This window comes from Camelus bactrianus, chromosome 8, assembly GCF_048773025.1.
Source record: "Camelus bactrianus isolate YW-2024 breed Bactrian camel chromosome 8, ASM4877302v1, whole genome shotgun sequence".
NCBI lineage: Eukaryota > Metazoa > Chordata > Mammalia > Artiodactyla > Camelidae > Camelus > Camelus bactrianus.
Window position 1 is genome coordinate 6,820,601 of NC_133546.1, and position 26,080 is coordinate 6,846,680.

The 26,080-nt window shown below is 41.2% G+C and overlaps 1 protein-coding gene across 2 annotated transcripts in view; it reads right to left on the reverse strand.

Moving 5' to 3' along the window:
• Window positions 1-26,080, reverse strand: part of SLC22A3 (solute carrier family 22 member 3) — an 86,969-nt gene that overhangs the window by 29,446 nt on the left and 31,443 nt on the right. For both annotated transcript variants that reach the window (XM_074368049.1, XM_010965783.3), the window contains exons 2-5: window positions 12,877-12,980; window positions 10,118-10,272; window positions 8,193-8,361; window positions 7,189-7,306 (exon numbers count right to left, since the gene is read on the reverse strand). In XM_074368049.1, the coding sequence (XP_074224150.1) occupies window positions 7,189-7,306; window positions 8,193-8,361; window positions 10,118-10,272; window positions 12,877-12,980 (546 nt within the window). The remainder of the gene's footprint in view (window positions 1-7,188; window positions 7,307-8,192; window positions 8,362-10,117; window positions 10,273-12,876; window positions 12,981-26,080) is intronic.

A 26,080-nucleotide genomic window follows, 5' to 3' on the forward strand; every position in this document is an offset into this window, starting at 1 on the left:
CAAGACTGTGTCATCAGCTTCTCCTGAGACCACCATTAACTCTGGGTGCTCAGGCAACGGCTGTCCAGTGGATGGCGACTAACCGTATGTGTGCTCACTGATCGGTGACTCTTATCCCTACTGAGGATGAGAACTTCCGGTTAACGTCAAAGAATTTCATGGTTGCCAGCATGATAGGAATGGTGCTTTTAATTCTGTTCATTGAGAACACACAATAACACAAATTTACTATGAACTTAGCAACGCCTTTCAATTCATTAGTAATTATTCATCACAATGGCATCTATTTTCATCTGAAAAAATAGTACATTTTTATCCAAGACATATTAATTCATTCTACAGACAAGGCTTGGTTGCAAATGGTTTGTGGGCTTTTGCAATAACTTGATGGTCCCCAAGGGTCAGTGGCCCACTGGGACAGACTGCCACGTGATTCTTCCATCAACTCTGGGGCTGAGGTCATAGCTGCTGGGAGGCAGGGGTGTTAGCAAGAACACTCCTCTCTGGTCACCCGCCACGCCCATTCCTAGAGAAGGTAATTTGCTTTTCTAGCATAAAAGTGTCCTTGGCTCAGGCCATTTTCCCCAACATTCCCTAAGTTCTCTTCCTTGGGAGGATATAAGGACTTCTTTGCTCTTTGGGACTTTCTTTATGCAGCCACTTTGAGAAAGGTGTTCTCACTTGTTGGAGAAGGGAGGCTTCCTCTTAATTAGATCTCCTTTCTGTACATTAAATTATACTTCCTTCCTTCCAACGGCACTAGATTCAAAGAAAAATGAAAACAGCACAGGTCCGTATTATTTGTTCCAAACCAAGAAATCTAGCCATGTCTGGATTGCATGCACTTGGTTCTGTCTGTAGCTATACCCACGTGAAGAAGTGTTGCTATGGCAACACAACCTGGATGGTCTTCATCCAGCCATCTGTTAGATGGATCTCAATTCTTCTTTTTCCAGGGAAGGGAAGACTTCACCCTGGAAAGTCTAGCACCGGATACCTTTTATACCATCTACCTGGATGGGACCTCTAGGGATTGAAACAAATGGACCCCAGTGTGTTTTCCTCATTATTATTTAGCACAATTTCCTCCTGGGCTTATCTGCATCAAAGGGGCATGTCTGTGTCCACCAGCAATCAACTTAGCCCTGGAGAACCAACATGATTTCACCGAGGCCCTATCTCTTGTCTTAGGATTGCTTCCTGAAGAAAGGCAATTTTCCTGGTGGGCTGAAGATCCAGCAAGCAGCACTGCCATGGTAATAGCAGCTCTGGATTAGGAATAACAACCAGGAATTCCTGCCAGGGAGCTGGACGTGCAGGGTTCTGGGGGGTACCCATCACTGCCTCCACACAGGGAACACTGTCACAAAGGGCTAGTATTTTCTCATTTATTCCCAGTAGGGAGCACAGGCATTTGGATTGCAGAAACTGGTTATGCCAAAAACACAAGAGTGGGCCAAATGGCACAGAAACAGAACACTTGAAAAAACTGCCGTCTTCCTCTCTCACACACACAGAAGGCGATGATTTCAAAGGCGGTATTTGAGGCCCATTCTCTTGGTAAATGTTCAAAAGAGAAAAAGAAAAAGTGAACTCACTCCCTATTCTCTTAGAGAGAGAGACCCAGAGTTAGAATAACTGCATGAGGCCTTTTCACAATTCCCACAAAAAAAGAGCAACTGATATTAACAGAATAAAATAAGCCTGCCTGGCTTATTCATTTTGTTTTACATTTTAATTAATTTTGTTTTCAATGCCACCAGGGCTTGGGCTAGACCAGAAAAAAGCGAATGCTTCTTTGCATCACCGCCGGAGTGTTGGGCCTGGAAGGGAGGACTGTCTGTCGCTCTAAAGGGCAAGGATCAGCCTTTGAGAAGGAAGGAGGGAAGAGTCCCTGGTACCCAGGTTACATGAGTAATGAATGACGCATTGGGATGACTTTAAATGTCACTGTGTAAAGCTTGGAACTGTCCCCTGTGTCCGCAGTTTTGCCTGCGGGGTTGGCTGGAATCTCAGCATTAGGGAGAGCAGAGCAGGTGCAAATGGAAGTGCTTTGGCTCAGCGTCTGGACCAAGAATGTTCCTCCAGGTGGAGAGGCCGGTGGGGGAAAGGGGACACGTGGGTCTCCTGTGGGTAGCCCTGCCATCAGGTGTGGGGCCCCCCCTGGAGAATGGGTTCTCAGCAGCAGCAGCAGTCCCGAGAGAGAGCAGCAATTATCAGGAGGGGCTGCATCTAACTCTAGGACAATGGATAAGTGAAGACATAAGTAACAGGGTCCCTTGTGAAGGAAAGAACAGGCAGCAAGCAAACAGGAGACCAGGGCTCTGATCATACAGCTGAAGCTCTGGACCAGGTTAAGACTAGAGTAGAGCATATACAACAGATAAACAACAAGCACCTACTGTACAGCACAGGGAGCTAGATTCAATTTCTTGTAATAACCCGTAATGGAAAAGAATCTGAAAAAAATATATACATGTATGTATATGTATAACTGAACCACTTCGCTGTACACCTGAAGCTAACATTGTAAATCCGCTACACTTCAATAAAACGCAAAATTAAAAAGGAGACTAGAGTGGAAATTGGCTATTGAGCAAGTTGTACACATTAAACGTGCACAGTTTTTTGCACGTCAATCACACGTCAATGAAGTGGGGTTTAAAGGAACATTACTTCATGTTGGAGCTTCAGATAAAGGCCGTGAATGTTTTTTAAAAAAAAAGAAACCAGAGATTGAGAAAGAAAGAGGAAGACTGGCGGGCACCTGGGGGCTGGACAGCTTGCAGCTGACTTTGGGAAGCCCCGACCCCATCCTCTAGCCAGGCCAGGCATCCCCACAGGCACCAGGGCCCACAGTGGGCTGGGAGGGGCTTGTGAATCTGGAAAATATAAATCTTTGGTATCTTCCTCCAAGTTTAGCTGGGAAGGTGAAGCTTGACCTAGTCTCAGGGTGACCAACTCAACTCCAGTTGCCTGAGACTTTCTTTGGGTTTAGCTTTGAAACTTCAACATCCCAGAAATCCTCTTAGTCCTGGGCAAACAGGGACAGCTGATCACCCTACTGGTCGCCACCTGAGTCCATGTTGTTCTGGGTTCTGCAGATCCAATTGCTTGTTAGTATTACGATGTCATCAGACACCAAGACTGACTGATAAGATGGACCATGTGGAGTTTATGAAACAGTGACGCTGAGCATTTTCCTTTCACATTTCTGATGACTACTTTTCAAGCTTTAACGTGTATTTAAATAAAAGTTAAGATTTTATCAAGAGTATATAGCCTAGCTATTTCAAGAAGGAGTCTGGGAGGTAAGAGTGAGGGAGCAGGAGACAAGGCCATTTAGGGTTCCTCACTCTAAATGCTGCTCTGTGGGGAGGCGCCCTGAAAATGTGCTCCAATGCAGAAAATCTGCTCCTCATTCTTTAAGGAACATGTCGCTTGGGTTTCTAGTTCAGTTAAAGCCATATGATGCTCTGGAACATCCTCTCCTTAAGATGTGCACAGGATAAATGAGAGTCCACTGACCTGGAAGATTTTAGGTTGAATTTCCTCTAGTGGAAGACACTTACTATTTAATCACCCAGCTTGGGAAAGGAACTCACTCTGGATTCAAAAATCTATCAGTGCTGTTTTTATGGCTTTTTTTAAAAAATAGTAGCATAAATTTTTTCCCCTTTTCATGCAATACTGTCCTACTTTCAAGAAGTTAAAGACATGGGAACTAATTAGAATAACCCATGAGAATATAGACCATTTCTCGAACTCGGGCTACTTCCAAAGATGAGTTTAAGTTGGGCACTATGAAATTAATTCTCAGCTCCAAAGGTCCATTTTATATTTGGTATTTGAAGTGTCCCAACATTTGTTTTGCATTCAAGAATATTCTAAATTAGAGCTGATGTACTAGGTGGCATGCTTATTGCAGGAATCACTCTAGTGTGTCATGTTAAGGATGACGGCTTTGCTGGTACGATCAACACCATTTATTCCATGCAAAGTCAAAGAACAAAGATTTACCCTTGTTAAAGGAAAGTCATTTTCCAATTACAATCTTTTCCAGCGTATTTGACTATTTTCTAGGTGTTCATCTTTCCCGCTCTCGACACGGGCACTGCCTGGGCCTAAATTACTTTTTCTGGATCTTTTGAAGGTAATTCTATGCAGAGAGTTTTCAAGTTTCAAGTCTGAGACAAGAATTAAACACACCAGCTAACACTTGGACTAAAATTCCACACCAGCCACATGGGAGTCATGAAAGCCAGAATCATGCAGTGGTTCCTCTTTCAGAAGAACAAAAATCATGTTTATAAAAATCCTCTTTTGAAAGGAAATGTCCGAAACAGACATTTTCAAAGCTGGAAAGTCTCTCTCTGTAGCAATATTGATGCTTGTGTGACAGTTCATTAAAATACTGAAAATACGGCAGCTATTAAGAGTTGGAAGTCTCTCTGGTAACTAAGGATATCTAAAAATTAGCCTGACACTAACCTCTAATGAGGTTTTTAAATTTTCTGTTTCTGAAATATATCAAACAGTGGGATCATTTAAATTGACGCTGGTCCCTTGGGGATCAAAAAGCTCGAGTACCAGTTCTTGATGTCACCTAAACATGTTACCATGGGAACACCCATGCCTGTGTTTATGCATGAATGAGTATCAATTTAAAATCTGGTGCTTACATTTTTAATAAGCTGTGATTAGCTATGAACAATGAACTCCACAGGCATATCATAAAAATAAGGAAATTACAATCAGGCCTTATAGGTTTTTGAGCCAACAGAGCATAACAATATCACTAACAAATACAGACACATTCAGTTCTGTAGCATCAGAGGCTCTTTGTTAACTAGAGTTGTAACCTACTATTTTCCATGAGCATATCCTACACAAAGACAAAAGGGAGAGGGTTAGGGAGAGGAGAGGGAGCCTTAGGGTAAGAGTCATCAAAATCTTTTTTTCAAAAAAAATGAAACCAGAACTGCTGCCAGCGTTACTACCTATGTAGTTGAATAATCCAGGTCAGTAAGTGACAATGGCTATTTAATCCATGTATCAGCTGACTATTGATAAATAATGCTGTGTAACAACCATTGTAATCACATAAAATAATAAATATTCATTTAGCTCACACACTTGTGGGCCGGCTGGGAAACTGCTGATCTCGGTTTAGGGAGGTTTGCTAGAGCAGCTTTCTTCCAAATGTCTCTCAGCCTCCTCTGTGGTCAGTAGGAGAGCCTGGAAATATTCTTCTCACAGTGATGGCTGAAGCCCCGAGACAAGCCCAATCACACAAGCAGACTTCATGACTCTACTGTGTCACATCTTGTCACCTACCATTGGCCAGAGCAACCCGAGTGGCCAAGGCCAAAGTCAAAGGCCAGGTGATACATGCCACCCAGCATGAGGCCAGAGCAAGTGACACTGCTGTGCCCACCATCGGTGGAGCCAAGGAGTATTTTCATCCATTGGAAATGAGGGAGATGTGACTATTTCAAACGATAACCTAATCTACCACAATCCAGTGTCATCTAGATGGTCAAAAACGTGCTAGATCACTAAACCCTGCTCTGGCAATTGAACCAGGACTGTCATGATCAGCCTCATCCGTGAGCTCTGGCCACAACCGTGTAAAGAATTTAAGTACTTCCCTGCTAAATGATCTCTATCTTGCTCGTGAAACTGAAGCAGGTCAGCGGGTCTGTGGGCGCGGCGTGGAACTGGACACTCACAGGACGTGTAACCAGCTCCTCTTGGGAATCACCCTCTGGCCTCTCAGCAACACTCATTATAAGACACAACGTGCCTGGTTAACGCAGCATTTTCTTTCTTAAGCCATCAGCATACGCTATTTTTGTGTGTGTTCTTAAAACCTTGATTTAGATCTTATAAGAGCTTTTAGCTCCGAGACTACACGTGCAATGTTTTCAGGACACTGCAGAACGAACAGCAAAAAGATTCATCTGGCTATTAAAACTGAGTTCGAAGTCTCATATATTTGATCCTGCTCTGCAAACCGAGGGCTCCTGTGATGAGGACATGCTGAGAGGGTGGGATTTTTTTTTTCCCCCTAAAAGCACAGCTCAAATGTGCTCAAAGAATGACAAGGATCGACTCATCTTCGTGGTTAAAGCAGATCATGTTTTATATCCTTACCGTATATTTCATGATCTGTAAACCTCAAGGTACACCATTCATCTACTTCCAAGGGTGACAACTGGTCAGTTGAAACCCTTGTAAACACAGAGACCACTGCTTTCTGCTCCGTGTGAGAGTGAAAGCGGGTAGAAATCCAGATATATCTGACCAGGCTCTGGGGAAAAGGAAAGAGCGGGTGACAATAAAACCAACCACACCCATTTTTCTTAGCACATTTCGACCAAAACAAGCTGAATGCAAAGGCAGAAACAATGTTAGCAATATTAATATTAAAAATTTAAAATCTTCTCTACTATTCCTTTTATAAGAGTCTTTCTGTTATTCTGCATCACTGAGTCTTTGGAGCTGAAGCACTGTCATATTTTTTTAGTATGCTACTCTCTAATTATTCAGGAGTTGTTTCAAATATATGTATATGTCTTCAACTGCAAATCAAATCTTCCAAAAGACAAAGAATGAGCTTTTCATACACCACCCCCCTTTTCTCTGATACAGAGGCGCCCAAAAAGCCTTTGCAGGAGGAAAGAAGGAATGATGGGAGGAAGGAACGCAAGAAGGATGGGAAGGTAAGCGGGAAGGAGGGAGGGAAAGCAGTGCAGCCTGCGTGTGTGCACCTAACGGCTGAAATACTACATCACTGCTCTCTGGTTGGCATAAATAGTATTTCCAAGACAAAATTTAAAGTCAATACTTTAGACTAAAATTGAATGTCAAGAAAAGATTTATAGTTTGTGCAATTAAAATGAATGAATGTTTAAATGCTACGGGGCCGACAGTAAGTAAAGTATAATGAGTCAAGTAACTTGGCACAGCTATTAAAACACGGACTAAATGACAAGTTCACTTCAGCTACGCTGCTAGTCACTCTGCAACGATGTCTAATACACATTGTGATGCTCCCCAAGGTGTATTTCTCTTTTTTAAATCCAAACTACAAATGATCAGTCAGGTGTTTGATGATACGTGTATAGGTGAAAAATTAATTCACCTACTTTAACAATACCTGTTACTAGTAATACATGAGATTACCTCCGAGTAATTTGGCGAGAGATATTTCCCATTGCATTTGGCAATGCTCCTCAGAATTTTTAACGCTTTATCTCCTTTCTTCCGAGTAATCAGCCAGCGGGGAGATTCAGGAACCACCCTGGTGAAAAGAAGATTTTTGGAGTTATGCCTACGAATTTCAAAACCGAAAAGTTTATGACTTGAGTTTCTCTATCAAAATGGATCTTGCAATTAGATACATGTTTAGGAGATTCTGAGAATTTAGAATTGGCCCTCTGAAACATAGATTCTCTTTGCAAGTTTATAACAAAAGGGAAAAAATGCCCACTTGATAAGTGAATCACTGCTCGTGGTCAAAATAATCAGTATTAAATTGTTTTTGCAAGAAGGCTATTTCAGAATAGAACATGCTCAGTTACACATATGAGAAGAACTGGGATTTAATGGGCATTTAGGAAAAGGTTAAGAGCCCAATTTATGTAAACTGATTTGCCCATATGTCAAAATTAAACTAGAGAAATGATTAAAATATGTTCACTCTAATAAGAATCAAATGCATACACCTGTAGCTTTCTGATAACTTAATTTTCTAATACATTTAACATTTTATTATTCCTCAGAGAATTCATGAGTAATATTAATTTGCTTCATAAAACATACAGAGAAGCAAACCCATTTCATTGCATTTAATCTGCATGCTGAAGTACTGGCAGATATGGTGTGTTGCCTTGTAGTCTTCATAAAGATATTGTAAAATACTATAAAATAATAAAACATGATTAATACTCGATTTAGAATTTTGTGTTTTGGAGTTTTATTAATTTATTTTAATAACAAATATTAGTCAACTAGCCAATAAATAATCTCTGTAAGTTCTCAAATTCCCTAGAAATTGTCAAAGCCCACAGCCATTCTGGAGATGTTAGGAAATCTCAATAGCTTTCATTCTCATGTTGGTTTAGAAGCACAGATTCTACATTTCTGTGGAAACAGAATAAATTTGATAATGACCAAAACCACATTACCAGTAATAAAGGAGGAAGAGAAAGTTGGGCAGCGTTATGGCTAGCTGGATCCCTTGCCAACTGGGGATAAAGTAGGCAATTCCTGGGAGAATTATGATTCCAAGGGTGAAGAACATTTGAATGGCTATTCCCACAATCCTCCTTTGCTTTGAACCCACTATTTCTGTCACTGAAGGAAAACAAACACAGAGGTTAGGGAAGCTCAAAATCAGCTCCAGAGCAAAGAAACAAACGAACAGAGAGGTGACACCTGTTCTATCCACCCGTCAGCACTGCTCCAACACTACAGGACCCCTGCGGAGGCCGAGGGTTCCGTCCGCGCTGACGTGGCGGCGCTGTGCCTCCCGGGTACCTCAGTGCCCCCCGGGTACCTCAGTGCCCCCCTCTCCCTCTCCCTCTCCTCTCTGCCGGTCACCAGCAAGCGCTTGCCACACTCCTCCCGCACACCCAGCCCAGCACTCTTCCTTCCAGGCGTACAAAGAATGTACGCGCTGGAAAGCTTGGGTGATGACTATTTTGAAAGGTATTAAATGATCAAAACGTAAATGGAATAAACTGGCTGGATTTTAGCACAGTCTCTAAAGATGTGTCTCACAGGCTCTTTAAGGCATTCATCATGAACATTAGATTCTATAGGTGGTTTTCTCACTCTCAGAAGATAGTTTCTATCAAATGATAATTCTCTTCACAGTGTTGGACTTTTATGTGATATTTCTGTAAAACTCACGTGGGGAACTTCAGTGCTGGCATCCTTCCCCCCTCCCTCCTCTCCCACAAATTGGTTTCTATCTGTCACTAATTCTATTCTAATTGTCTTGGGATAAGCTACCTTATTGTTGCCCTAAGATTACAGCTCGGAAAATTCAAATGGACTTGGATCTCCTTTAAAAACACTTCATGGCGGTGGGTGGAGGGCAGGGTTGGTGGAGAGGTGCAAGGGAATAGCTCAGTGGTAGAGCCCGTGCTTAACATACACAGGTCCTGGGTTCAATCCTCTGGACCTCCATTAAAAAATTAAAAAAACAAATCTTAGTCCAAAGTTACTCCTTCTGCCCCAGCCAATGCCGTCAGTTTGCCTAACTCTCTCTTTCCTTCCCCACCCACAGAAAAGATCTTCAAAGGGTCCCCAAAAGGAAGCCTTCATGTTTCCCTGGTCACGAATCCACCATGACTCTGAGTAGGTGCTGAGCCCGGACACTACTGGGAAGGTGGCAGCCAGGACCTACCCCACGAATAGGAGCCAAGAGCAAAGCTTTTCTTTCTTTCATACTCAGAAGTCAAACCTTCTGGTTATGGAAGACAGCAAAGGCTTACAAATGAACTTCTCATTTTAGATCCTGTGCTCTGCATTGTACAAAGTTGTCCATTTGTCCGGAAGGAACAGAATTAAAGAAATAAGATTTGACAACACAGGAATGTTATCTCAAACTGTATATTCTGTATATCATAGAAATACACAGAAGGTGCTTTTAAAAATGGTTCAAGGAACGAATAAATTTTTTATAAAAATTAATCTCTGATAAAGCAAAGCAGGCAGCCATGTGATAACACTCTGGCAGTGCTAGAAAGCGGTTCGCCCAGTACTGGATGTTCTATATTTGGTTCCGAGGGAGGGTGGGGGCAGGGTATAGCTCAGTGGTAGCGCCCACGTTTAGCATGCATGACGTCGTGGATTCAATCCCCATTACCTTCATTTAATAAATAAATAAATAAATAAACCTAATTACCACCCCCTCCCCCGAAATTTGGTTCCCAAAATAAGGTGAAGTTTTAATTTCTAGAATTAGAATCTTGCCCCTGCACCACCCTATTTGCAGAAGTAAGGAAGCCTCTCCACATGTGCAGGAGGAAGGCTGACCAGCCGGCACATGTCAGGCACCTTCCCCTGGTTCTCAAACAGGCAAGGAAGCGTAGCCATGGCTTACCAATCACGTAGCAAGTTATCCACGTCCCCTTTCCAAACACACCTTGTAGGAAGCGGAAGACCACGAACACGGGGAAATTGGGTGCAAATGCCACCACAACCCCAGTGACGCCAACACCGAAACAGGAGATTAAGTAAATGACTATTCGGCCATACCTTTTTGAGAAAGAGAGAGGAAGAGATTACATTAAACGTTTTCTTTAATACGATGAGAAGACTGTCATTGTCAGGGTTGTTAAAAGAGATTTAACAACAGAAATTTTGTCCTCTCTAACGTCATTACTACTATGTAAAAGACTGCTGGAATAATTATCCGTTTTGTTTTATAGCAAAACCGGGGCAAATAAAAACATATGCCTCTGAAATGACATCACAAAGTTTAAAGCATGGCATGTATCCTTTGGGGTGGCAGTTTCCAAAGAGATGGCTCCTCTCTATTACAACTTCCTTTCACAATCGCCCTGGTGGCACAGCTTGGACACTTCCTAGCGTTTCTGTGATGGCATCAGAAGGAAGAAGGGAGAGGGAGAAGCAGCAAGGGTCATGACAGCCAGGAGGTCTGCGGTCTCTGCTCAGCCACCCGCCAGTCACGCGCCACGCCTTTGGGGAAATTTCTTAAGCAATCCAGGACTCAGGTTTTGTTTGTTTGCTTGTGCGTGCATGTGTTTTTTCTTTTACTTTTTCTACAGTGAGGCTGTAGAGACTCAAGATGCTAATGTGAAAGCTCTTTACAAACTGTAAAGTTCACAGCGAAGGTGAGTTGTTCTCAAGTTCTGTGCTTGTCACCATTTACACAGCCGTTCGGAAAGCACTTTGGAAAAGACACAGGTCATCGTGGCAACATTCGGAGAGCCTGACGTTGGACGGTTCGGGACAGCTCTGCCGAATTGTTAGCTGCGGAAGGCCTGTCATCAGGGATGGAGAGGTTGCTTCAAAGACATTTTCCCACAGAAATTTCCACCAAGTCCACACATCCAGCACCTTGCTTCGGTCAGCAGAGTGGAGACAGAAGTAACCTTTGTTTATCCAGGTTTCAAAATTCACCCTCTGCCCCTCCTGCTGTCCTCTCATAGACATACGACCTGTTAAGTTGTTTCTCGTCCTTTCCTTCAAGGATATAAAAGAGAAGGAGGCGAAAGATGGTCGGCCCGGAGGTGAGGCGGCATTACTCATGGCTCGCTCTTCTTCTCCGGAGCAGCGGGTCATCTCTGAGGACAGACGCCCAGCCCCTCCGGGAACACTGGTGGGAAAAGCCCCCTCCTTTAGTCAAGTTACTTTAGTCTGAAGATATGTTTATTGGTTGTGAAAGAGAAACATGCAGAGGTAGCAAAACCTAAGGTGTAAATTAGGAAGAGGAACAACAGCATGAAAGACACACATATTGAAAATCTCTCACTCGCTTCCGCACTGTAGACACTAGGAGAGAGAGTGATGGGTGGGGAGATTAAGGAAGGAAAGGTGAATTGAAGGGGCTGCCGGGAGAAGCAGTAGGAAAAGACACAGATAAAAGAGGAAAGGAGGTGAGGGGTCTAGCTCAGTGTTAGAGCGTTGCCTACGCCAGGTCCTGGATTCAATCCCCAGTAACTCCAATCTAAAAAAGAGAGAAAGAGAGAGAGAAAGGGGGAAGGACCACCAGACACAAAGGGTTAAGGAGAAAGTCACACGCAGAAGCGGGCTGGAGGGACAGCACAAGAAAAAGAAGACAGAGGAAGGGGCAGAAAAAGAAACCAAAGGTTCTACCCATTTTGAAGTCCTGGGCCAAACGCAGATCATCAGTTGCCTACAGGATTTGGGGTGTTTTGTCTTGAATTAGCTAATTCATGGCTGTCGGCAGCTCTCTAAGATGTGCCCTTGGCCCTGCCTACTGCAAGCATGGTCACAAGGACCCAGCGAGGCTGGGCTGGAGGGACATGAGCAACAGTAAGTTAGATACGGCCAAGGACCAAAGCTTTCCTTTCTCTGTCCTAAAAGGGCAGAGACAATTATTAAATTACTGCAAGCATTTTTATACTTCGAACTGGGATAAAGGAACAGTTAAACAGGAACACAGTGACCAACATCAATAGTGTCTGAAACACAAATACTGGAATAGAGAGCATGATAGTCTTGACTACAAACACTTGCTGTGTCTGCCAGTAACTGGAACACTTATGAATGTTCAATAATAGATAGAGGTCTTTTTTTCAATGGAGGTGCTGAGGATTGAACCCAGGACCTCGTGCGTGCTAAGCATGTGCTCTGACACCAAGCTATCCCCTCCCCCCAAGAAAATTCTTTTAATAGCTTTTGGAAAACTTTTTTTTTTTTTTGCAGAGTTTTTACTTTGTAGAGTAAAATACAAAATTAAAAAAAAACAAAACTTAAGTGAAATGAATTTGTAAGGGGCTGACCTTTTGACTAAACTAGCCAAACCACAACCAGGGAGTTACTGAAGGTCGTGGAATCAACTCCTCAGCATCCAGCCAGCCATCGGCTCCACCACGAAGTCACTGCCTTGCTGATCTGTGTTTCCTTTCAGATGCATTCAGACCCACTGGGAGGAGACCCAACAGTTCGTACAGTTCAAAGAGTAAGGAGACACAGTTTAAGAAGGAAAGAATTAGTCCAGCCAAACAAGCATGAATTTTATGAGTGGAGGAATTAAGATTTTTTTCTCAATGTAGCAAGGACACTTTTCTAATCATTAACATGAAACATCTTCCTCTCCACACGTATAATGTCATATTTGGGATGTAGAGTGGCTGTCGTACCCGTGCCTACCTGTCCGCTGCATAGCCCAAGGTGAACGCCCCGGCCAGGAAGCCCAGGTTTAGGATGGCTTGTGTGAGGTCCAGCATCCAAGCATTGACACACACGAGGTCAAACTGGGAAAGCAAAGAAAACACACAGGAGATGTGCGGCAATGCCCACCCTCAAGACACCTGGTCTCTTGTCTAGATCAGTGATCTATAAACATTTTTGCTCGTATACTCCTTAAATAAAAAATCTCAGTGTATCGCAACACATGTTTTTACAATGATATAGAGATATCTTCTTTATCAGTTTCAATATCTACCAAGGATGCAATTTCCAGTACATTACAGATACTGACATATCACTCTTTTGGCTGTATCCACTACAGTCCCTCAGCCAGGTGACACCTACCATCATCCAGTGAAAATTTGAATTCTTTGAATTCCTATTTTCGTTCCCACATACATATATCCCAAAGTTTTATGTAGAAAATATATTATTGTGTTTTGTGTTAATGTGTATTGTGTTAACAGAAAGGTAAATAAATACTTCTGCATGCAATAAATTATATCTATAAATTGACATTTAATTAAAATTTTTTCCATGACAATGTTTCTCAATATTAGAATCTTTTCTGATTGGGTTATAATTACAGTTACTTTTAGAACATAACTGATAAAAACATAAGATATAATGAATCCTGAAAAAAAAAACTTTACACAGGAGTAAAATTTTTCAGAAATGCACCTCTATTTCTAGAAAAGTGTTAAAAAGCCTGGGGCAATCCCCTTTAAAATAGCACCCAAAGTAATACAATATCTGGGAATAAATCTAACCAAGGAGGTGAAAGAATTATACACAGAAAACTATAAACCATTGATGAAGGAAATTAAAGAAGACTTTAAAAAATGGAAAGATATTCCATGTTCTTGGATTGGAAGAATCAATATTGTTAAAATGGTCACACTGCCCAAGGCAATCTACAGATTTAATGCAATCCCTATCCAATTACCCAGGACATATTTCACAGAACTAGAACAAATCATAATAAAATTCATATGGAACCATCAAAGACCTAGAATTGCCAAAGCATTACTGAAGAGGAAGAAAGAGGCTGGAGGAATAACTCTCCCAGACTTCAGACAATACTATACAGCTACAGTCATCAAGACAGCATGGTATTGGTACCAAAACAGACATATAGACCAATGGAACAGAATAGAGAGCCCAGAAATGAACCCGCAAACTTTTGGTCAACTCATCTTTGACAAAGGAGGCAAGAATATACAATGGAATAAAGACAGTCTCTTCAGCAAATGGTGTTGGGAAAACTGGACAACAGCATGTAAAACAGTGAAGCTAGAACACTCCCTTACACCATACACAAAAATCAACTCAAAATGGATTAAAGACTTAAACATAAGACAAGATACAATAAACCTCCTAGAGGAAAACATAGGCAAAACATTATCTGACATATATCTAAAAAATTTTCTCCTAGAAGAAATAAAAGCAAGAATAAACAAATGCGACCTGATGAAACTTACAAGCTTCTGCACAGCAAAGGAAACCAGAAATAAAACAAGAAGAAAACCTACGGAATGGGAGAAAATTTTTGCAAGTGAAACCGACAAAGGCTTGATCTCCAGAATATATAAGCAGCTCATACGACTCAATAAGAAAAAAATAAACAACCCAATCCAAAAATGGGCAGAAGACCTAAACAAGCAATTCTCCAAGGAAGACATACAAATGATCAATATGCACATGAAAAAATGCTCAATATCACTAATTATCAGAGAAATCCAAATCAAAACTACAATGAGGTATCACCTCACACCAGTCGGAATGGCCGTCATTCAAAAATCCACAAATGACAAATGCTGGAGAGGCTGTGGAGAAAGGGGAACCCTCCTACACTGCGGGTGGGAATGCAGTTTGGTGCAGCCACTATGGAAAACAGTGTGGAGATTCCTCAAGAGACTAGGAATAGACTTACCATATGACCCAGGAATCCCACTCCTGGGCTTGTATCCAGAAGGAAATCTACTTCAGGATGACACCTGCACCCCAATGTTCATAGCAGCACTATTTACAATAGCCAAAATATGGAAACAGCCTAAATGTCCATCAACAGGTGACCGGATAAAGAAGATGTGGTATATTTATACAATGGAATACTACTCAGCCATAAAACCCGACAACATAATGCCATTTGCAGCAACATGGATGCTCCTGGAGAATGTCATTCTAAGTGAAGTAAGCCAGAAAGAGAAAGAAAAATACCATATGAGATCGCTCATATGTGGAATCTAAAAAACAAAAACAAAAACAAACAAACAAACAAAAACAAAGCGTAAATAATGGACAGAAATAGACTCAGACAGAGAATACAGACTTGTGGTTACCAGGGTGGTGGAGGGTGGGAAGGGATAGACTGGGATTTCAAAATTGTAGAATAGACTACACTGTATAGCACAGGGAAATATACACAAAATGTTATGATAACTCACAGAGAAAAAAATGTGACAATGAGTGTGTATATGTCCATGAATAACTGAAAAATTGTGCTGAACACTGGAATTTGACACAACATTGTAAAATGATTATAAATCAATAAAAAATGTTAAAAAAAAAAAAGCCTGGGGCTTTCCAGTTAGTTCATGTCATCTGTGGATGAAGATAGTTTATTATTATAATTAGTTAGGGCACAACATCAATTCTATTCTTGTTTTTCATTTTTATAAAGTTATGAGCCAAGAAAACTTGTCTGTATAAATAAATTCATGAGAATGGAAGTTTTTTCAAACAACATTACTTAATTCTTTTACTTCTTTCTCAACCATTTGCCAAGATTCCCATAGCAATCTATCATAGAAATTATTTTGACTTTTTAATGTGTCATTAAAGTCCTTTTATGGTCTTGTTATGAGGAAAGAAATGGAAACCACCTGACTTACAAAAAGTGGTTTAATCAAATCATTAGGGTCATTATTTTCTTTCTTAGTTACTTAGTTACTTTCTTACCAATATTCCAAATTATCCCACTGTTTGGTCTCCTACAGGTTCAAAACCACAGGTCAATACATCATAGTAAGATGGAAGAGTGGTAGAATTATTCTCACAAAATGGGAGAAAGACATTAGGGAAAGCACGTGTGTCCTCATCACATTCATATTCTCAGCCAGGTCCATGTTGGACATATGTGAGTTGAGGCTCTGAAAAATGATTCCCTTCAAAGTATCCAGGCCCTCCACCCCTGTGACTGTCTTTGCAGACCTCCAGATGACATGCTTGCCCCAGCTGGAAGACCACTGCTCTAGACTGTAGCATGAAGAGAAAATTAATGTTGGAATAGGAATTATGAGTGGTTTTATAGACACATGTTCATAAGCAAACTGCAGGATTTCTCTATAGAACCTGACTTCTTGTCTTGGTTCTACAGCTGATGACCTATTGACTAATATAGCTGGGGGAAAAAACCAAAACTGGGGATAGGAGTACCTGGCCCACCTTGCAGAGCTGCTGAGAAGATTCTTGGAGATGAAAAAAGTAAGAAGACATACATGTTTGCATAGTAGTAGTAACTTCAAAGAGATTTATCATCAATGTAGGTACTGGTTTATCAAAGCACAACAACTTCATTTTAAGTAAACTTGTAGATGATTCTCTGAAATAATTTCCCTTTGGAATTAAACATGGAAAGAATGCAACTAGAATTTAAGTACATAAAATCTCAGAAGTCAAACAGGTGATTTTACTGCCAGAGAAAACATTTTGATTCAGAAAAGTATCAGCCAGTATCAAATATAAACTCCCGAAGGGCAGGATCTGCTTCCGACACCTGGGTTAGCCGCGGATACAGGAATGCTTTTCATACATGACCCAGCAAAGCCCAGCAAGAGCTATGCTTTTAATGCATGTGTTCAGCTGCTTTTGAATTGTGTGAATTAAGATGCCCCAAAATAGTCTTTAAACACACAAAATATTCTGTGATATAAAACCAATGGTCTTTTTCACTTTCCCATAAGACAAGTTGTCAAAAAGATTTTTTTCATACTTTGTATCAAAATAAAATTAATTTAAAATACATGTTTAAGTGGTTGAAGTGCCCTGATAACTTGTTTCTAAAGAACCAAGATGCCATCTGGGCCGCATATTATGTGTCCTCTGTGCTTTGTTCTGCATCTCAGAGGCTGGAGGAGTGGAAACAACATTTCCCAGAATCCTTGCCAGCAGGGTAGGGGGTAGTCTGTTTAGGTTCTACCAGTAGAGGGCGCCGGTGCAAGACTGGAGGAAAGTAGTGGCTTAGCTGCAGCACCAGCTCTGTTCATGGCAGTGACAACACTCAGTGCTTCTAACCACTCGCGGTCACATGAGGGCCAAGGGACAGCTTCCACAGCTCTGTAATGCTGTGGAGCAGGGCAGGGACTCTGTGGGAACTGCCCTTCTTGACCTATCTGTACCTCCTTGCTTTTCTAACCCTTCTGAAATAGCTCAAATCCAAATCCTTTTATTCAATCCCTTCCTGCTTGAAATACCTAGCCTGGTTTCTACTTTTATGGCTGGGAGCCTGCCATCTTTCAAAAGCACAGAATAAATTAATTTAAACAAATTACATACCTGTAAAGGAATGCACACACACACACACTTTCTCACTCACTCTTAGATCCCCAGTATGGGGAAACAAACGCTGCAGTCACGAGGATTCCAGGGCTTGGTCTGGACTCCTGCTTATACAGTCAGAGGGCAGACCCCAGCCTCCTGGGACTGGTGCTTCCTAACCTGGGGCTGGTGTCGCCAAAACAGCTATGTGACATGTTTTTGTGTCTAAAGAGAGGTCAGCAGGCACCAAAGCCAATGAGCATTGTAGGCTAAGGACTTTTTCCTAAAATAAAATACTAAAAGCTTGTTGTAGAGCCTGGGGAGACCTAAAACCCACCTCTTGTCAAATTTACTTAAGTTTGAATCAAAGACACAAGCGTTTATTTCTTTGTCCTAAGGCAATCTATCAAGAACAAGGGAGGCTATTTTTAAATGCTCATAAATCCATGTGTACCCATCCTGTTAATTTTCTTTTAAAGTCACTTTTATTTAAATGTAAAGTCATTTTTACGCAAAGAGAATTCCTCCCCTTGGCATGAGCAGAAAGCCAATCTGATAAAAGTTTCAAACAACTGTTCATATAATGCTAGAGGGACTGCACTGCCTCATTCTGCAGAAAGCACAACCCTCTCCTAATTAGATACATTTGAGGGGCTTCCAACCAAGTGCTTTTCTTAGCTTTTCCTAGTTGTTAAAATCCAAACAGATGTTATGTTCATTTAAGTTGTAATGATAAAATGCTGGAGCAAGCCATTACCTGATATATGCTAAAGTTTTGACTTCTAAATTATCCTGAGAACTAGTGCAACAGAGTATCTTCACTATACAAAGGTCAAAGGTAGGAAGGAAGGTAAAAATAAAAATGCAGATATGCAAAAGGCTTAGGAACTCAGGAGGGGGCTTGCCTGCTCCTTAAACCGCTTAATGGTCCGGCAGCTGGCTTTTCCATAGACATCTCGTTTAGTTGTCTTGAATAAACCCTCACGTTAAGAGAGTCTAAGTTTAGAGGACATCACAGTATTTGACCTCAGTCGTGGCCGTGGGAAAAAGTACTCATTCATTGCTTCTATTGTTGTGGGAGGAAGGGAAGTCTCTGAAGTCCAATGATAAGCTCCAAGTGCCTTTGTTTTGATTTCGTAAGGATGGGTCGTAAACCCAGCCATTCCTAGTCAGGTCTCAGTTAGAACTCAGCAGCCGGTAAACTCTTCATCAGTGTTAAAAACAGAGCCCTGGGTGTGGGGGGCCCTGGCTACATTCAGCACTGGCCAATCACACAGCAACCCCTGTGGATAGGTTCCACTGCTAATCAACAAGCCACCATAACAGAGCCTAAGATAGGTTCAAAATACTGTAATCACATTGGACACTAAGTGAAGAAAGTCATTTATAAAAAGAAGCAGACTCAAAGACATAGAAAACAAACTTATGGTTGCCAGGGAGAGATAAATTAGGAGTTTGGGATTAGCAGATACAAACTATTATACATAAAACAGATAAACAACAAGGTCTTACTGTATAGCACAGGGAACTATATTCAATATCCTGTAATAAACCACAATGGAAAAGAATATGAAAAAGAATAAATGCATATGTGTAACAAATCACTATGCCATACAGCAGAAACTAACACAACATTGTAAATTAACTATACTTCAATAAAAAATTAAACATTAAAAAATGCATAATCATAAAGGAAATAATTTGGGTTGGAGCTCCATGAGGGGAAAGGGTGTCATTATTAATTTCTGTCTTAATGAAAATTTCTTTAACATGATCTGATGGCATGATTAGGGTATCTTAATACCAAAAAGTGGATGCTTTTCTGATCTGTTTGAAGCATCACGATGAGCTGCAAGCATGAAAATTAATCATCGGGTATTCATAGCTTCCAGTGATGTGCTTGCATCACACAGATGCAGCCGGGAGGAATACCAGTGATGCGCATGCTTTATTTCTGCCTCTGTGAGGAGCTTATTCCATAGCTTGGAGAGCCAGGGTCAATTTATGGGAAGCAAATGCAGAGCAATTGAGATCTGAACTGAATGGGACTGACTATAAATGCAAGAGGGTCTCAGAGAAAGAAATGACCGCAGAGACCCAGACCTGTCAGATTTATGAGGAAGGTGAAATGTAAGCAGATCCTTCAACTATGAGGTGTATTTAGAAGGGGGAAAAATAAACTGAAAAGCAGGGTATTTGTGCAGGGTGGGGGAGGCCGTAGGCACAGGAACAGGGACATGGGTGCCCGTGGGGTTCAGATCTGCCTGCCATACATGGGGGTGCCAGGCTCAGATGGTAAGCTGAGGAACCACTCGTCTCTGCCCCCAATGAAGGAGTGAGAGCCGGTCCAGGCGGATGAGACGGTGAGTACCAGAGGCATCAAGAGGGCTCAGGACACGGGAGAGGAAGTTCTGAAGGACAGAAGAAGAGTCTGGAAGGCTGCAAATGGAAAGGCCTGGGCCTGGGACAGAGTGAGATTCCAAGGAAATGAGAACAAGACCAAGAAACAAGAGACGGGAAACCCAAGGGTCTGCAACACTGACTTCACCGGCTGTGAAGAGGTACCACAGTGTGACGACAGGTTTATAGAGCATCATTGTCACATAAGCTGTTCCCCAAGGGGATGATAGCCATGCATTAATGTATAGTTAGGCAAATAAACTTCGAAATAGAATAGAGAAATGTCCCTTAAATGAACGGCTTTTTGTCTGAGCTTGTGAAGTGGAGAGAAATGAAAAAACTAAATGTACTTTCCTAATCATAATGCCTTGTCATTTATTAACTTAAGACCTTCGTGACTCACTCTCAAATCTTAGAAGTCCAAGCTGTTTTAGTTCTTCATAGTGAAGACAAGTAGTTACTCATCTTAAAATGTTTACGACTTCTCTAAATAACTGAGACCATCTGAAGACGAGAGGAAGATGAAAGGCCCTGAATCTGTACAGCCCTAAGGGCAGAGAAGAGCCGCCGTTCCGGAGTCACACAGCCTGGTGTCTCCACCCGCCACTCCTAGCATCGGGTCCCCTGGTTACTTTCTTAACGTCTTTAACCCTCTATGTCCTATCTGTAAAATGAGGGTAAGAAGCAGATGGATGCTATCATTCAGGTAATAGACGTAAAGTACTTCGCCCAATGCCTGAGACATTAAATACCCAATAAACGGTACCAATTGTACTATAATTAGCGATAGAATGACAATGACAGTAAGTAGCATAACTAATGGTTTTAAAACGTGGTTTCCAAAACTGGCTGCTCACTAAAATTACTTGGAATAATTGAAAAAAAAATAGAAACCTAAGCTCTGCTCTGGACCATTAAAATCAGAATTTAGTCTAATGAGCAGATGGGGTCAAAAACCACTGGTACAGAGGTTATCAGCTATTCACATGCCTGCTGGGGGACAGTTAATTTTTGCATGTTGTGCTGGGTATGAGTATTGGCCCCCCCACCCCTCGCTCAATTTATGTCTATCTGGAAGCTCAGAATATGACCTCATTTGGAAACACGGTCTTTGCAGATGTAATTAGTCAAGATGAGGTCACACTGGATCAGGGTGAGCCCTAATCCAAGGACTGGTGTCCTTATTGGAAGAGGAAGCAGAGACACAGGTGCACACGGGGGCGCCTGGGAAGACGTGGGCAGACACTGCAGTGATGCTCCTGCTAGCCAAGGTACTCCGAAGGCTGCAGGTGTGTATTTTTTTCACCTTTCACCTTCTCTTCTTTTTTTAAGTTAAAGTATAGTCAATTTACAATGTTGTGTTAGTTTCTGGTGTACAGTATAGTTGATTGCTTATACATATATATAGTTGATTTGCTTATACATATATATATATGCATTCCTTTTCATATTCTTTTTTATTATAGGCTATTACAAGGTATTGAATATAGTTCCCTGGGCTATACAGTAGGACCTTGTTGTTTATCTATTTTATACAGTATAAGTTTTATATATAGTATAAGTATACTTATAAAATAGTATGTTTTCTTTCTTTCTATGAGTCTGTTTCTGTTCTGTAAATAAGTTTGTATCATTTTTTTAGATTCTATATATAAATGATATCATATGGTATTTTTCTTTCTCTGTCTGACATACTGCACTTAGTATGACAATCTCCAGGTCCATTCATGTTGCTGCAGATGGCATTACCTTATCCTTTTTTATGGCCGAGTAGTATTCCATTGCATATATATACCACATCTTCTTTATCCAATCATCTGTTGATGACATTTAAGTTGCTTCCATGTCTTGGCTATTGTAAAGTGCTTCTATGAACACTGGGGTGTATATATCTTTTTGAACTAGAGTTTCTTCTGGATGTATGCACGGGAGTGAGACTGCTGGATCATATGGTAAGTCTATTTTTAGTTTTTTAAGGAATCTCCATACTGTTTTCCACAATGGATTGCCTGTGTATTTACTTGCTAGGGCTGCCATGATGTGAAATATAGCTTAAACAACAGAGATGTATTTCCTCACAGTTCTGCAGGCGAAAAGTCTAAGTCAAGGTGTCAACAGAGTTGGCTTCTTCTGAATCCTCTCTCCTTACCTTGAAGGCTGTCTTCTTCCTGTGTCTTTATATGGTCTTTCTCTGTGTGTATCTGCATTCTAATCTTCTAATAGGGTCACCAGTCATTTGGATTAGGGTTCATCCCAATGAACTCATTTTGACTTAATTTCCCCTTTAAAGATTCTATGTCCAAATATAGTCACATTGGGGGAATGGATCTTAGCCCACAGCAGCCATCAACCCTGGAAGTTACTAGAGAGGCCTGGAGCAGATTCTCCCCTGGAGCCTGGAAGAAGCAGGCCCTGCTGACACCCTGATTTCAGGCTTCTGGCCTCCAGAACCAGGAGAGAATGAATCTCTGCTGTTTTACACCACCCAGTTTGTAGTAAACTAAAACACTTATCAATTTGGATATTTTGAAAGTTTCTGTATAAAATGACATGCCTGTACTATTTACAATAGCCAAGACATGGAAACAACCTAAATGTCCATCAACAGATAGCTGGATAAAGAAGTTGTGGTGTATTTATACAATGGAATACTACTCAACCATAAAAAAGAATGAAATGCCATTTACAGCAACATGGATGGACCTGGAGATTGTCATATTGAATGAAATAAGTGAAACAGAGAAAAACAAATATCATATGATATCTCTTATATGTAGATTCTTTAAAAAAATGATAAAAATTCTATTTACCAACCAAAAACAGACTCATGGACATAAAAAACGATGGTTACCAAGGGGAAAGGGCAGGAAGGGATAAATTAGTGGTTGGGGGTTAACAGACACATATTACTACATACAAAATAGATAAACAACAAGGACCTCCTGTATAGTACAGGAAATTATATTCAATTTCTTGGGGTTTTTTTTGTCTTTTTAAAAAAATTACTTCATTTTATTTTATGTTATTTATTTTGGGGGGAGGTAATTAGGTTTACTTATTTATTTTTGGAAGAGGTACTGGGGATTGAACCCAGGACCTTGTGTATGCTAAGCATGCACGCTACCACTTGAGCTATATCGTCCCCCCTCAATTTCTTGTGATAATATATAATGGAAAAGAATCTGAAAAGAAAAAAATATATATATATATAACTGAATCACTTTGCTGTACCCCTGAAAGTAACATTGTAAATCAACTACACTTCAGTAAAAATTTTTTTTAAAAATGACATGGCTGTTCTGAGGTGCAGACAGTCCACACATCCTCCTAGGACACCCCAGAAGAGTGAGCATCAGAAGTGTTGCTGTGAGGTCTGGCCAGCATGGGGCCCCACCCCTTGATTTGCCCTCTCTCCTTCCCAACCTGTTCCCTTTTTCCCTTTCCTCTTCCTTCCTGAGGGTTGCAACTCCTGATAATGAATGAGTATGTCAGCTTTTGCTCCAGGCTCCGTTTTCAGGGAACCCAGGTTAAGGAATGCAAGTGGATCATAATCATTTCAATGAGCACCACTCTATTTTTTCTTTATTCAACTATAGTCAGTTACAATGTGTCAATTTCTGGTGCAGAGCATACTGTCCCAGTTACGCATACACTCTATTTTAACTTTACAACTCTGCGTTTGGAGGAGTCTATTAAAAATTATGCATTTTGCAGTGCTGAGTCATCAGTTTAAAATTAATTGAAGACACAAATACTGCCAATCAGAGCTCCTGCTTTCCATGAACTAACCATTCTGACTTAATCACCACTTTGATTTACTGCAACTCCATTTAACAGGAAAGACCCATCCAAAGTCTCATCCAGGAGCAGGTATTTGAGACCTCACTCTCCAGACACTGCCCCCTTCTGTGCTGGAGCCAATTCCGAGCAGGTTCAAGAGTATATCCTCAGATCCCAGGCCTTCTAGCAGGACCTGTGGGCACAAACCTGGTATTACCAAGGTTTGCTCCTTTCCAGAAAGGGGGCTCTGTATTAAACCAGGACATGACTGACGAACTGAGCCTTCAGCCTGGCCATCTGGATGTGAGCATCTTCACTGGGAGGAAGAATGGGGGGAAAGGAACACATATCTTACCAGCTATAACTATGGGATGGGGGAGAGAAGCTTGACAGGATTCTAGACAAGGGCCGGGGACCCCACACAGGCCCAGCATCCCTGTTCGCTCCTCTAGTAACAGTGCCCGACTGATTTCTAGGGAGTTGCCCCCCACACTGTGAGCAGGAGCAGGGGCTGTCAGTTGAAGGGTTCTGCCCTCCCTCCCTACAGCTCCCACATGGCCTTAGCTGCTTGAACTAGAATTAAATGACAGAACTAATATTTAACTGCTTGACACCCTGGACAATACACGTTTGTTCATTGATTGGTTCACTCAGTTGGTTATTCCAGGAAAATGGTACAAGACAATCAATATTAGTACAAGATTTAAACAAAACGGCTCATGACTGAGGATCAATTGTACAGAACCAGGTCCCATGACTTCTTTATTTTTTCACCAGAAGAAAATGAGCTCTGTTTTATTATTATTATTATTATTATTATTATTATTATTATTATTATTATTATTATTATTATTATTATTATTACAGCATAGTTGATTTACAATATTATATTAGTTTCAGGCATACAACATAGTGATTTGGTATTTTTATAGATTATTCTTCATTTAAAGTTATCCCATGTCTTCTTAATCAAGTGAGATTAGTGGTCTACAATCTCAGATACTCATCATGTCAACCCTGACAAAGAATGTTCTAGAAAGAGGAACAAAAGGACTGCTCAAGCCAGTGAATATCTAATGCATTATTTTGGGGAAACAAACAGAGGTCATTGCTCCTTGGCTTGGGATGACTGACAGCCACTCCTCTGTAGCTCCGTTTTGCTGGATTCCTGTGATTTCTACTGTAGATCTCATATGTTTACTGTTAAGACACTGTGGGCTTTGGAGTTATTCTTTCTTTTTCCCTCTGGTCTTTAGTAAATAACTGTAATCAGGTAACATCTTTAATGATGTTTATTCTGGTTGCAGGCCATTGTTGTTGACTTCTTAAACTATATTCCAAAATAACATACACGCACTTTCTGATAAAGCCAATTTCTAAGGAAACAAAAATTACGAATAACAGGAGTCATACTCCTCAAAGGGAAAAATGACTAAATTCAGAAGAATGCTCTAGAGAGACAACTAAATGGGGGATTAAACTCATAATGAAATACATCTCTAGGAGCATTTGACTAGAAAAAATTTTACTAGAAAAAAAAGCTATTCAAGTAGAGATCTGGAAATACAGAGCAATTTGGTAAATTGTTCTTTTCATAATATTAAATGACTTAACACGGTGATTCTTAAAAGTGTGGCTCTTGGACCAGCAGCAACAGCATCATCCCAGAACTCACAAGAAATGCAAATTCTTGGGGTCCACCTCCAACCTGTTGAATTAGAAACTCTGAGAGTGAAACCCAGAAACCTGTGCTTGAACAAACCTTCCAAAGGATTCTGCTGCATGTCCAAGTTTGAGAATCACAGAATCTAACAGTGTTACGTTTGTAATTTTTCAAGTTCGACACTCTGACATGGACTGTTGGCCACCTTCACGGAAGCTGGAGGATATTACTGCAGGCTTCTTGAAAGAATGCATGGGCATTGTATTAGTTTTGTTTAGTGTATTAGTCCTCAACTGCTGTGTGACAAATGACCACAAACCTAATGGCTGAGAACACCCCCTCCCCGCTCATTATCTCACAGCTCAACAGGTCAGAAGTCTGGGCAGGTGTGGCTGGGCTCCCCGCTCAGTATCTTACATGTGCTGTCGGCTGAGTTGGGCTCCCATCCAGAGGCTCTGGGAAGAATCTGTTTCCAAATTCATCCTAGCTGTTGGGAGAATCCAACTCCTTGCGACTGTGAGATTGGGTCTCATTTTTTCCTGCTGGTTGAAGGTCAAGAGTTGGTCTCGGTGACTGGAGACGTCTCGCAAGCCCTCTCCACCTTCAAAGCCAGCGATGGTGTCTCAAGCCCTTCTCGGGCTCGAGTCTCTGACTTCCTCACCCACTACCAGCCAGGGAAAACTCTCTGCTTTCACAGGGCTCATGTGGTTAGGCAAGCCTCCATGGGTACTCTTACTATCTTAAGGTAGACTGATCAGTCACCTCAATTACATCTGCAAAATC